Genomic DNA, 14,439 nt, shown 5'->3' on the forward strand with positions numbered 1-14,439 from the left:
GCAGGATGCCTCTACAACCTCAAAGCCTGGACATCTGACCAAGAACTTCATGAGGCTGCAAGAGGGCTTGGGCCTCTGTGAGATGTCAGCCCTTGATGGTGCCTCAGCTGCTGCCTGGTGAGACCTGGAGAAGAGGACCCAGGCAGCAATGCCTGTACTCCTGACCCCTGGAGATGCTAGAACAACAAGTGTGCATCCTAAGAAGCCACTTGTGGTGTGAAAATCGCAACAGGCAGAACGGAATTGCTCCGACAAGAAAGCAAATGAAACATGGTGGTTGTGAAGCAGGGAGATTGGTGCACATGGACAGGATAACAGATGATCTGGCCAGAATCTCAACCGGGCACTAGGGTTACCACAAGTGCAGACCATACCTCTGCAAGGACATCTGTCTGACCCTGGTTGGGATGGTGCCACCCTTGCTGTTGATCTCACTAACAAAGAGAGTTGATAGAAAGAGCTTATGAAAGACTCATTTACCTGTGAAACCTTTTCCTTGCTCTGGATGCTGTGTATGCTCATGGCTTACCAGACCATGGCATCGTCAATGGTCAATGTGATGCTCCCTGTTGCCAAAGAAATTCAATGTGTGAGGGTCCCCATTGTTATTCTAATCATCAGCAGTGATAGAAAACACGCATGTGACATCTGTTGTGTGTCAGTTACTGGGAATGTAGAACCATGGTGCTGTTTTTGTTCCAGACATTCAGAGTATTTAGTAGAGGAGACAGAAATGTTAAAAGTCAGGGCTTTTAAAAAGATATGGAAATAGGAGCCAGGGCACCAAGCTGGTTACTATGGGATGGCGCACACACAGCTGGCAAACCCATCCCAGGGCCTGTCAGGGGAGCCAAAGAACAACCCTTGTGAGCAGACAGAGGGGAAGCGGGGAGCGGCAGCTCTGCTCTTTTCTGTGGGCTTGTTAGCTGGAGGCTGTGGACCGGGCATCTCTGTGACTGTGAATTTTTCACCTCCTACCTGAACTGAAACAGACCTCTGTCTATTGGCACTGGGGGAAAACAAGATCGGCAACCACAGAATCAGAGCTGAGAGGTAAGAAGATGGGTGTTTTTAGGGATGTTTGAGCTTTGGTTCCGCTGAGTCTCAACCCCCTTCCTTCCCATGAACCAGAAAAACCCAGCTATAAATTTGTGGTCATTTCTAATCTGTGTTCTGGTAGAGTAATACAGAGTTAAATAGGTTTGCAGTGTACTACTCTGGCCACAACTAAACCTGTTGTCCTCATAAACTATGTACTCTGAACACTTCAAGGGCAGTCACCTAATTTTGGTGCTCACTATGGAGTCCTGATACTCATACGTCAAAAGATCATAGTGCAAAGCACTCACTCATGTTAACTAAAGATAAGAAGAGTGCTGAGGTTGGGTTTTGCAGTCATGATGAGATGTCTGGCTTGCAGGTGAGCATGGCCATCTTGAATGGAATAAAAGGCCTGGTATTTTCTTGAAATGACAGCCTGATACAGTGATATATGCTAGACATAAAGAAACATTGGGAATGGCCATGCATACCCCATTGCTTTGAATAGGAAATTACAGCCCCTGGGTCTCAGAACCTCGGACAGCAGTGATGTATAAGCCCAAAGAAGCTCTACAGATCTTTAACACCTCACATATAGGTCTTCTCTTCCAGGAAGAATGGGACGACGTGCCTTCAATACTTCCAAAGAGATCCAGTCTTTAGGAGGAGACATGGATAGAAGCCTAGACATTTGAACAAATTAGGTCATTTAGATCTGTGGGCAGTACCTGCCTGTACTTGGCCTTCCTCCTGCCCAGCTGGCTGGCAGACCTGGGGAATCTTGCCTGGCTGGACATGACATGCCTGTATTGGTCATTGTTGCTGTTTTGCTGGTCACTGCTGGAGGCTGCTGACACAGAATCAGATTCTGTGAACGATGGTTCGAACTTGGCTTTGACTCTGGCCTTCAGGGGATGCTGTGGGTATTGGACATTCCTGGGTCGTGGCTTTTTGTGTACAAATATTGGCCTCTCAAGCTGGTCTTCAAAACTATTTTCCCCAGATCTGTAGTACACCCTTCGCTGGTACTTAGGGTCTCTGGTGTTATTTTCTGATCTGTCACCAGTGTAAAAACAAGAAGACCGAGGGAGGTCTGTCAGGGAGCCAGCAGGGATTGACCACTGGATCAAATCTCTTCTCAGCATCTCCTCCTCTTCTTCACTCAGCTGTGGAGAGGAAGGCTGGTGGGGAACCCAGGACATGTACTGCCCTACATTCCTGGGGTACAACTCTACAATGTCACCTAAAGCATCTATCTTGAAATGTCTTTCTGGCCAGAAAGCTGGGTGGGTCTTTTTGTGAGAGTCATGCTCATTGACGACATAGTATCTGGGAGCACGGAGACCGTGGCCATGTGTCATCAAGGCAGAGACTTCAGATCCACAGAAAGGAGGACGGATTGGATGAAAGGTTTTTCTGGAAAGGGGCTCTGAGCGAGCATCTTTGAGTGGCTGTGTTTGTGTCACAGACGAGCAGGATCTGTTCTTGTGGAGGTTGCCTGTGCTGGAACACGGCCCGTGTGGATTCCTGTAAGACAGAAGTGGTTAAGTAGCTATGGACTCTGTATCCCTCCACATCTCCAGGAATTCCAAAGTGTCTGTAGGTGATCCCAGGGCTGCATGCATGGAAGCACTCAGGGAGCAGGATCACACGGAACATCTCAGAGCCCTGATAGGATAAGAGATGCCACTCTCCATAAGGGTGCACATCAAGGCAAACCTCATTAACATATGCTACCACAGAGCACTGGTTCTGTTAGGAACCTTTTACAGGGCTAATGTTTGTGGAATGCATGTTAGGAACACTGCTCTAGTGGGCTAACCTGCTCTCCAACTTTTCAGAGTGTCCGTTTGGGGGAACTATACCTGCTCAAAGGACCAGTGACTGTTCTTTGACCCTGCCCTCAGTGACATCCCAAGAAAGACTTAGATCCCTCCATACTTGTCAAGGTACTCTGAGGATATGAAGACAACTTGCATAAAACAAATTCTCAAGTTCTACAATAATTTGCGGGAAGGAAAAAGAAAAAATTGTATCCATCTCTATGGTGTCCGCTGTACTACAATGATGAACACAATCCTGTCTCCTCGTTCTTCTGGGTTCTGTTTGAATACTTAAGGAAGCTGGGTTCTCCTGCTTTCTTGAAGATGAAATTGAAGCATCTGGCCCATATAATAACACATTGAAGGTCTGGCCAATGACTTACCAGTCTACGTGAAGAGACTGTTTACCATTCAGAGACCCAAAGTGGAATGAGGCCAGTTAAAAAGATAAGAAAGCTCCATGGGACACAGGGGAAAGGAAGAGCTCATCACCCCAGGGTATCATTGGAACCTGCCACTAGCCAAGAATCAGGAATCCCAGCACTCTCAACACTGGCTACACTGTAATACACTGGCTACAGTGTAATAAGGAACAGGATTAAGGGCTGAATGTATGCGACCTTGTGTAGGGTTTTGTTCCTTCCCTAGTCTAGGCCTGAGGATCTCAAACAACACTGCTCACTTTGTTCCCAGGGAAGGTATCCTGACTCTCTGTGTCCCCGAGATCTCTGTTTTCACCTTACACATTGCAATCCTGTCAGGTGCTCTGCAGGGGCTCGTTTACGTTTCTTAATAAACCTTTGCACATAATAACTTCAACCCCACCGAAGTCCTACGTAAGACTATTGAAAACAAATGACGACGACAACAACAACCACAACAACAACAACCACAACAACATCATCATCATCACAAAAACAATGAGCCTTGACTGTTGGGCTCACCCCTGCTCTCCAGTGCACCTTGGTTTTCCTTCCGAGTGTACCTCTCTTTCACTTAACCCTCCTGATTAAGCCTAAATTAATGCCTTTACCAACCTCGGCTCTAAACTAGCTAGTCCTGATCTTCATCCCTGGATGGATCAGATCTAAGTTTGGCCTGAATCACGTTTTTAAAAGTCTTGGGGAACTCCCCAGGCTACTGAAGGTGACCATGGGGAACTGTACCTTCTGCTTCTGTAGTCTAAAATGCTGGCTTGGGACATCAACTGTGGAGCGACATCTTACTTTCCCAGGCTACAGAAATATGCATACTAGGCTGTGAGGAAGGTGTACTACAGATTATATGGTAATGTAGGTTTCAAAACTCTTGACCTCCCCTCCCCCATTCCTAGCAGTCCCCGCCTTCTGATTTTCTGGCAGTCCTGGAATTTAATGTCCTTGCCTCCTTTTTGTGCTGGAGTTCACCCTCACCTATTGGTGTCCTGCTCTGGCCTTGATCTAGATCCATCAGGAAGAGGAGAGCAGGGACCCCTGGACCCTTGTCCAGGACTCTGGGGCAGGGACCTTGTAATTGTCTCCATCCTGAGGCTCTTGCTACTCAGAGAGTCAAAGTTGAGCATGTTGCCATTGTTATGGGATGTTGCCAGGTACGCAGAGGACAGCTGGCTGATAAGGTCACTGTCCTTTAGAAGCTTCTTGCTGCTTTCTTCATGAGTCTGGATTCGAGCTGCAGGCAGAAGAAAGAGCAGGTGACATATCGACCTTTGCTGTGCTTTGAACCTTAAAATCCCCACGTGGCATATGCTTTCACTTGGTCCCTTATCTGGCCCCCTTTGGAAAAGGTGGAATCTTTAAGACTACAGCCTGGGGCTCAGTCCTCTGGTCATAGGGGTCATGCGCTCTAAGGGGATTGGGATACCCCTTCCTGCTTCTGACTGTGAGGTGAACAGGTTTGCTTGGCGCTCTCTCGCAGGGTGGTATGACGCCCCTCCTAAGCAATGGGGCCAATGGAACACAGATTGGAACCGGAAACCATGAGCCAAAACAAACGTTTCCGTCGTTAAGAGCGGGGTGTATTTATGATCGAACAGAACGCTGGCTGGAACAAAGCTATTTAGCTAAGGGACTTCAATAGCGACCGAGTTTATAAGATTATATAAACTCACCTATAAACATAGTGGACCCTTGGCAATACACAGTCCACTATTCGAAACACGGGATCCAGGCAACTTAATGAAGCAAGAAATGGAGGAGCCCAGTGTTGTACCTGAGACTACAGGGTACAGTCTGATACCCCTCCCCCACCCCCAAGGCAAGGGAAGGCTGTTGGAGAAAGGGTGGGTGGCTCTGTCTAGATTATACAGTATTCTCCATTGACAAAGCACAGTCATCTCGCATACGAAATTGTCACCTGGTGACTCCTCCACCTGGAATGTGACCCTCAGGCTTGAGACTCCTGGAGGAGAAGAACTCTCTTCCGGACAGTTCACCTTAAAATAGTTGTGGGAGCTAGCTCATGGGAATGCTTGAATCTCGTTCCCTTTCATGCTCAGGCAGGTAGCGAGGGCTGTGGCAGCTCAGTGGTACCAAGTGAGCACCAGTGCTCCAGCTCTCAGTGCATTCTATTAGTGGCCTCATGGGGCAGAGCTCCTGGTTCTTTTTTGAGCTGAACTTGCCATTCCACCCCCAAGTCCAGCCTTCTAGCCATGCCAGGTATCTGTTTCTCACACTCCCCTTCCTTCTGGGGGCACAGCTTGCTCTTCTCCTTGATGGGTCTGAGTTTAAAGAACTGGCAAAAGAAAGATGACCTTGGAGAGCCTTTGGCTTTGAATTTTCACTTGGATCTGCTTCAGTGGCTGAGCCTGCCTGCCTGGCATCACTAGGGATGGCTAGGGCAGTAGGACAGAGAAGACAGAACTTGGGAGCCTGGGCAGAGACTGGGGAGATGGGCTCGCCTGGGGAGAGATGAATGTCTGAGAGGACGCACACAAAGTGGTTAGATAAGCAGGTGCTGGAACATTTTCCATCTTATCACACCGAGTTTTCTCTCCTGTTTCAAAGTCCCCTTCTGATTATAGAGGTCTGGGGGTTAGTTATAGGCCTGCACACGATTAAATCAAGGTTTAGGGCAGTGGCTGGCCCTGGTTTTACTTCAGTGTGCCCAGTGACTTGTGAAAATCCAGCACTGGTTATGGGGCCCCTTCTGTAAGGGCTCATCAACTTAGAGAGTAGACGTTTGTAATTTAAGACTTACTTACCCTCTACCATTTGGGCAACTTTTTTCTTATCTTCTGATCTCGCCTGGAATAGGAAGTACAGCCAGTTTGCTTAAGGTTTAAGAGGAAGCAGTTACCATTTTCTTTGGCAGAGAGAGAAAAAGACATAGGTGCTATCATTCATACTCTGGGCACAACAGTACCATTGGGGACAGAATGCTCAGGTCATAGAGACGAGCTAGACCTATTATTTGAGTAAAAAAAATGTACAATGGAAAAGCCAAGGATTTTTGCCTGATGGGTTTCCTGTAAGAACAACTAATTCATGCATGTGTGAGACTCCTCCAAGGCAAACAGAGTATCCTGTAGCTGAACGAGTTGGCATCTGTAGAGTTTAATATTCTGGATATTTTAGGGATGAGACCCAACTCTCAAAGGAGATTCCTTTTGCTTTACCTGTACTGAGCACGTTCAGCCTGGAGGTGATTTCATAGAATATTATTTTTGACGGTTTGTGTACACAAAGGAGTTTCACGGTGTGGAATTTTACATTCGGCCTCATGTTGACACTCAAGGACTTTTGGGTCCCGAAGCAGTTCAGGTCTTTAGCTTAAGGAGGCTCAGCCTGAAATGTTTAGAGTCAGAAAGAAAATTCAAAGCAGCCACTAGGGTGATATCCACGGGCAAAAATGCCCTGCAAGTGGAAATGGATCCCTAACTCCACATTTCACAAAGCCAGGCTCTTACCCCTTTACATAAACTTGTATGTATGGGAACAGTTGTTTTTCTTTCCTCAGTGAAAAGGCTCCTTGGAGTTGTTTTTCAATGATGGAGAGGGACAGAAGCTGAGCAGGAGGCCTCCTTTAAGGAAGGGTGACTTTCAGGATAGACTGACCCAGAGAGTTCGGTATCTTAGATGCCTCCCTGGCCTCCTCCTGACCCTGAGGGAGCAGGATACAGAGAAGAAGTGGAAGGCCTGGAAGTATCTGCCTCAATCTGGCTACTTTAGGAGGGGTGTGTCTTACAGGTGGAAAGAAGTCCATGCCAGACAAAATCTAAAGGATAAAAAAGAGGAGAGAAGAGTGCTTGGGGTCCAAGCAATACTAGGAGCTCAGGGCTCAAAGTTGATCCAGGTTAAAGTGGCTCGTCACCAGTCTATTAAAGTCTACAGAGGTGCCTGTCACATTGGGATCCTGATGTTGCCTTGAAAAGAATGCTTAGGTGAGCAGGCTCGCTCCTAGCAAAAGCAAGCAACCACTGGGTATTTTTAGAAACGACTTGAGAGGACTTGGTGGGTAGTCACTTTGTACCATAGTACATGTGCAAATATCGCTATAACCAGAGGGCTGGAGCTGCTTTGGACTCTCAGGCTGGAGAGGGTGCAGGTATGTGGCCAGGGCTGACATTGGCATGGATGAGAGCTGAGTTCAGCTGATACTTGCGTTTTGGATCTGCATCCTGAGTTGCTGGCTGCTGAGCTTGAGTGATCTCGCGATGCTCTGAAGGTAGTAGATGAGCATGCTGGCACGGAAGGACATGGGACATTAAGTGGGTTTCTTTAAACTGGTTCTTTCACTCTCCAGCCCTGCCCAGGTAGGTAGCGGTGGAAGTGAGGGTTCCCAGGTTAGAAGTGTGCTACTCACTAACCTCTGAATCTTCAACAAAAAATACCTCTGTTTTCTTTCTCATAGCCTGTGGCCACTGGGAAAGCACAACTTCATTTTTTTTTTCCTTTTCCTTCCCACAGCTGACTCCCGTTGCTTCAGATTCTGCACCCTGACACTAAATATAAGACCAGCAGGTACCTTGCAGCCAATCGAGCCGTGGCTACTGGTTTCGCTTCTCTTTGTAAGACCTAATACACATAAGCTACTCAGCTGAATTATGACATTTAAAAATTATCTACATTTCTGCAGAATATTATACTGGTATTAATAGTGTCCCTCCCCAGTAGAGTGGCCACAGCAATTGACTGGGTGATGTGGTTGACTCAGTAGCTCTGCGGCCATCCCTCCCTGGCACAGTGGCTCGCGGTACTCTGAAGGGTGGCTCAGATCATCAACCTTTGTGCATGCTTTCTGAATGGTCCAATTTTATTTAATTATTGGACATCAGTGTGATCAGGTGGCCACACACACAGCTGCCCTAGCAGACTGAGACCTGCGGGCTGGGAGGTGTAGTGTCCCCTCAAGTCTGGGAGTTTTGACCGACCCTGGAGGCTAGGAGATGTGATGCCCCCTGCAGGCTGGGAGGTGTAGTACTCACAACAGAAGCAGCACAGCTGGAAGTATCACCACGGGGCTGCTGATGTGTCCAACAACGACGTGAAACCACGTGGGGAAGTCATTCTCTATCGTCTCTGACACGATGTCATAAATTTTCTCTTGTCCGCTGTGAGAAAGAAAAAGATCACTCCAGATTGGACTGCTTTTGCCTAGGGAATGTCTCAAGATCTATCAAAAATGTATGGGTCTGGAGGTGGATCTCGAAAACCAGCTACACGCATTGGGTGACAAATCTTCAAATGACAAAAATGCCTAAAATTCCCGAAGTTATGTGAAGTAATGATCTAGTTATCTGGTAGGTCAGGAGGTGAGGCCACTGACCGCACTGTGAGTACACTGGCTTTGTAACAAGTAAACGAAGACACCTCAAACAGTTCCTGGGTCAAAACTGGCTTAGGCAAAGATGGGGATGGCAGTTAAGATTCCTGTATGGCTATAGCGAGATACTCTAGACTGAAAGCTGGCATGGACTGTCTTCAATAAAGCCTGGGTTCAGCCATACAGATTTCTATACAGCCATCTGTTTCCTTTCTCTTCCTTTTCTTTTCTACCTCTTTAGATGTCCCCACTTGCTCTCTTTCAAACCCATGATCTCCTTTTGCATCTGTTGACATCCCATGCATATTTGTACATATGTGCATATTGTATACATACACATACATTTCTAAATACATAACTACAACCTACTCAGTCTGCATGTATTGTAAGTATATGTTTTGAGACAGAGCGTCTTACTCAGTAGCTCAGGCTGACCTTAGACTATTGACAGTCCTCCTGCCTCAGCCTCCCAAATACTAGGATGATAGGGGTGATGAGCCACACCACACTCTCTATTAATTTATCTGTTGCTCACTTACTTCATTTTTCTGTGTGTTACCTGAAGGGGCCGCAGTTCAGGGACGGCTTGTAGTGGACAATCGCAAAGACAGTTGGCAGCATGCAGAGGAACAGCATGAACAGGAGCATTGCCAGGTAGAAGTTGTTGGATCTGCAGAAAGAGCAGGTATCATGCGGCAGCACTCACTCCAGAGTCCGAATGAGTGCGTCCGCATAACCACCCAGAAGCAGCCACCACCTCTGTGGATGGAACTGTTCTTTAATCAGGGGCCCGGACAGATGGCTCAGTTGCTAAAGCGCTTGCTGCACAAACGTGAGGACTTGAGTTTGATTCCCCAGCATTCCTGCGAAAAGGCTGGAGTGGCTGGCGTACTTGAAATCCCAGCAATGGGGAGGGAGAGACAGGAGAGTCCCTGAGGCTTACTGGCTAGTCAGCCTGGCCAGACTGGCACAGCATAAGGTGGAGAGAAATTGAGAAAGAGGCCTGGTGCCAACCTCTGGCCTTTACACACATGCACACATATGCACATGCACTTGCATATATACACTGTCTAACACACACACACACACACACACACACACACACACACACACACGTCAGCACTATGTGTGAGGGGCTTGCACAACTTACAAACCTAGAAATCAGCTTTCAGAGAGAAGCTTCCATTCCAAATTTACTTTACAAATACTGGCTGAGCACTTGTAAGCTGTAAACCAAGAAGGCAGTGATCCTATCCCTGCGTGCATGGCTTTTACCCAGTTTTCTCTACTCATAGAAATCTCAGAACTACCCTAGAACCCAGCAGAGTCCTGACCCATGCCTTCCTCTCCTCTGGGTCTCTGAGCTTGCTTCTTAGGTCCCAGGAGGTGGGGCTCTGTTGGTTGGGACCCTTAGCCGTCTGACTTGGATTACATTTGCTCTTGTTTTGTTTATTTCTCTGCTCCTTACTGCCCAGAGTGAATGTTCTATTGGGGTAAGCCCTGGCGCCTCATACCTGGGTCCCAGGCTGGTATCAGGGCCTTCAGCTGCCCAGGTTTCCCCAGTGGTGGCTCAGACCAATTTGGCATGTGAGGCCCTATGTGTAGTCTCTGGGTCTAGTGATGCTCAACTATCCTGTCTGTTGGTTTCTCCATCTTTCTCCTTCTCTGCTGAAAACAAGTATTTAACCAGAAGTCCTGTGTGGAATGTGACAGGCAGGGGCTAATGTTTGTACCCTCCACAGGCACTCTGATATGTGGTTGCTTTTATGGGATATTTGGAAGGTGGTTTGGTCCACAAGAACTCTACTCTCATGAGTGGAATTAATATATATATATATTATATATATATTATATATATATAATATATATATATTAGCTCATCCCATTTTCTCTTTTGGTCTTTGCGTTTCTAGCACACAGAAACGCCTATTCTTTCCTCTAGAGGACATGGCATTTGAGGAACATCTTAGAAGTAAAGTTTAGGCTGAATTTTTAGCTTCAGAAAAGTGCGCCAAAATATGTACTTTGTGAACTGCCTGGGTTCAGGTATTTTGTTACAGCAGCTCAAGTGGAATTACCAGAGAAAGTATGGGAAGTACCTCCCTGTCTCTATTCCCCTATACTATATATTCATGAACACCCATATTCATATTTGTATTATGAATATGTATAGATTAAATAATTACATGTAAATATATAAAACCATATATATCCAAATAATAAGCATATATGGTCATCAGATAAAATATAAATAGATTACTATCCAGGTCATGTTAGAAATGTTTGAAGGTCACTAATAGAGTCAGGCAGACATACAGACAATTGCTGTGACAAAGCACTATCACTGGGGTCTATTCATGAGATTTAAAATGTACTCTGAATCCACCACGTGGCTAAGTGCAGGGGAGAGCAATAGAAAAATTTAATCTTTTAAGCAACTGTGAGGAATGATGCGTACCTGCCTAGAAACTCAGCATAACACTTTGTGGTGTACACCTGACAAAAACTGCTTAGCATAGTGTTCAGGGATGTTAGCCCTAACAATTAGCAGCCAGCCACGATGGAGATAAAAAAATCAGAAGGTCAGTTGTGTGTATTTCCTCAATGACATAAAGCTGAGAGACACAATGTTGAGTGGAAAATAAGAAACATGAGCACATTCTGTGTGTCGCATTTTATATAGGTGACAGAACCAGGCAAGTCCAACTGGGTCTGTAGAAATCAGGAGGAACTGTGAGGAAGGACCAGGATGAGGTGTTCTGCCTTTGTGTGGGTGCTGGGCGTACCATTGTGATGAGTCTGTGAAAGGTCAAATCTGATATCCCTAACGTGAATGTTTTCCAAATGCTTATTAGACATCAGTAGAAACTTAAAAATTATGTACCAAGAGCTCCAAAGGGATGACAACTGATTCCAAGGTGGAGGGGGGCATAGGCAGTGATTTCATGGGGGAACCAAGCAGAGAAACTGGAGGGTTTGATAGCTAGAGATAGATAGGCCCCTTGTTGGAAGAGGCATGCTCGGAGGATACATGGTCTCAGCTCTAGGCAGAGACAGCTGCTACCAACCTGGAAGCTCGAAACACTTGCTGGTGGGGTACATTGCAGGTCAGCACTGCCCAGCTCCTCAGGTACATCAGCCCAATGAGCTTGAGAACATTGAATGCTGGCAGACACGGCGAGAAGAAGGCCCCCATCCTGAAATGGAAAAAGGGTAAGTCAGCCTCTGTGTGTCCACATTCAGGGCTGCACGCCACATACCCCATGATGGAGCAAGGGTGTGAGACATTACACATACACCCTGTACTTCAAGAACTGAAGAAACTTCTAAAGATACAAGACCCACTCTCCACTTTCCAGAGGGATAATGAGCCCCTGAAGGTGGGCGGTGGTGATGTGTTCGTTCTCTTCTCGCTTAGGCAAAGGAAAGACACTGGAGAGCCAGGTCCTGAAATAAACTCTAGACTTTGCAGGTCTTGGTCAAGAATAAGTTAATAAGTTACTGAATTTCAGACTGAATCAACAAAGGTCAAACATCCTCAACTTTTGTTGGCTGTTGCTCTCAGGGCCCTCACACATGTTAGCTCACTTAATTGTCTGAAACTGTGAAAGAAAGGATAAAGTCAACAAGTTAGTAGATCGGGAAGGCGAACCCGGGGAAACTAATCAATTTGCTCAAACACATATTGCCCAAAGAGTGCCCCTGTGTCTAGATGTGGACACTTCTGAGAGCAGAATTAGTGAGCTGAGGGTACTCAGCTATCCCAGACGAGCTGCGGCACCTAACCACCATACAAATGTCAAATGCACAACCAAACCCACTTTAGTTCAAAATCAATTTGTATTGAATATGCAATTGAACCTATTCCTGTAGAATTCATATTTAGTGGTAGGAAAATGAAGTGTTTAATAAATGTTGTAAGAGCAACCGTTGGCTTTCTTATGGCAGACGTGCCTCCTGTGCCTCTCTCCATCATCTTCTACTGCATACAATGACTGCAATTACTTGAAAGAGTTGAAGTAAAACAATTAACTCAGCATTCCAGGGATCTAGCACAGATTAAATAAATAGTGCCTATGATTCCAAACACTACACTTAGTCCACTGGGTTCCTTGTGCATTCTGTGACAGATGTTGGAGGTTGTATTTTCTGAATGCATAGAATACTCAAGCCTCCTTTTTTTCCTTTCTGACAGTATTTGGACCTACAGCACCATTTGTGGTCCCATAGGTAAACCCGGAGATCCCCACCCACTATTGAGGAAAGGATGGCAGGATGACCCCTGTCAGTGCCCTGGTGCCCCTAGAAACAGGATCTGCTTGACTGGAAGTGTCCCAGCCAAAGGATCTTGCCAGGATCTTAGTCACCCTCAGGATGTTCCAGAAGAATGGGTTTCCATCTGGGCCTAGTGTCTATGTGAAAGGAAAGGAAATGGCCAAGATGGGTCTGTCTCTGATGCTCCAATGTAAGTGCAGAGTTCCTGACACCTTCTTGGCAAGAAACAGTCCTCTGCTTGCTTACCCCCTTCCTAGCTGAAGGACTTCACTGCTTCCTATGCAGGTGCTTTAGGGGCTGTGACCAAACATGGTTTAAAAGGGAGCCACTCCCTCTGTCATTCTTTTCTGTAAAATCCTCAGGAAGTCACTAATAAAATCACCTCACCCAAGAATTAGTCCCTCCATTAGGGTTAGGGTTAGGTTTAGAGTTAGAGTTAGGGCTAGGGTCATCCTGATGATGCTCACGGTTGTGTATATAGGTCCATCTGGGCCCAGTGAAACCTTAGCCCAGATGACATTAGAAAAGCTGAGAAGCTGCATTGACACCCACCAAATCATGCCTTGATTGTAGACAAGGTGCAGCACATTCTCAGCAATCTTGAATTCTCCATATTCAGGCTGTTAGAGAAAGGCATTTGGTTTAAGAACAAAGTCATAAACTCCTTTGTGCACAGTTGTGTACTGTGGCCATTTATACTGCGACTTCTTTTCTCTTGTAGATACTCAGAGATCACTCACTGTCTTGCTGGCTATCCAGCAAATGCTGTAATGAAAGACTGGGGCAGGAGCTTAGTGGTACAAGCCTGCTTCTCTTTCCTTATGAATCCGGTTTGTGGTATCTCTGCCTCACTCCCTGAGCCACGCTCTGATGTAGCTATTTCCTTGGACTGAAGCATTCCCTTCTGAAAGAAGGGTCAGGACACTTAGGAAAGTCAAGACTTAGAAGCTCAGGAAATGTCCAAGGCTCTGAAGGGCCTACCCTAGCCTATGCAAGCAGTTCACAAGGAAAGGAAAGACTCTTTAATGGAACTGCCTGCATGTTGTGCAGCAAGCTTTGCTGACATCGCCCATGCTGGGGTTTGCATTTTAGTGAAGTAGCTGCCTGAGTCACCCATGTGTCTCTAAGTAACCCTTCACTTGTGCTCTTGTAAGTAACTCCAAGAATCTTGTAGGTTCACTAAGAGAGACTTGAATAGAACTACTTTTTGGGTCTGTTTTCATCTATTTGAGATGAATAAGAGTAGACTCCCCAGAAAAAAAGCTGTATGTTACATGCCTGACTGATTTGAAGACAAGCCAACAGGAAGAGATGGATTTATTTCTAGAACCTTCCCCCAAGTTAAATACCAGGGAAGTATTTTACTTACAAACTTGCTTTCAAGGTCCCAACACCAATAGTCACTTAGGTAGCGAACAAAAAGTCCTCGGAAGAAGTCTATGAGGAGGATGCTGGCCACAGTGAAGAGCATGTCAATGACAGACAGCTTCAGCATCTCCTGCAAAACATTGGGTCCTGCTGCCACCATGCCATCCCACAA

General features: G+C 46.3%; 1 protein-coding gene across 2 annotated transcripts in view; it reads right to left on the bottom strand.

Annotated features, from left to right (window-relative positions):
- Positions 1-1,724: 1,724 nt before the first annotated feature.
- Tmc3 (transmembrane channel like 3) overlaps positions 1,725-14,439 on the bottom strand; it is a 38,130-nt gene continuing 25,415 nt past the window's right edge. The window contains exons 14-23 of one of the 2 annotated variants that reach the window (XM_032895968.1): positions 14,269-14,397; positions 13,452-13,519; positions 11,693-11,821; positions 9,184-9,294; positions 8,287-8,412; positions 7,464-7,542; positions 6,065-6,106; positions 5,614-5,701; positions 4,277-4,532; positions 1,725-2,568 (exon numbers count right to left, since the gene is read on the bottom strand). In XM_032895968.1, coding sequence (XP_032751859.1) covers positions 1,725-2,568; positions 4,277-4,532; positions 5,614-5,701; positions 6,065-6,106; positions 7,464-7,542; positions 8,287-8,412; positions 9,184-9,294; positions 11,693-11,821; positions 13,452-13,519; positions 14,269-14,397 — 1,872 coding nt within the window. Of the gene's footprint in view, positions 2,569-4,276; positions 4,533-5,613; positions 5,702-6,063; positions 6,107-7,463; positions 7,543-8,286; positions 8,413-9,183; positions 9,295-11,692; positions 11,822-13,451; positions 13,520-14,268; positions 14,398-14,439 lie in introns of both variants that reach the window. The other variant, XM_032895969.1, reaches the window with a different exon arrangement.

Source organism: Rattus rattus, chromosome 2, assembly GCF_011064425.1.
Source record: "Rattus rattus isolate New Zealand chromosome 2, Rrattus_CSIRO_v1, whole genome shotgun sequence".
NCBI lineage: Eukaryota > Metazoa > Chordata > Mammalia > Rodentia > Muridae > Rattus > Rattus rattus.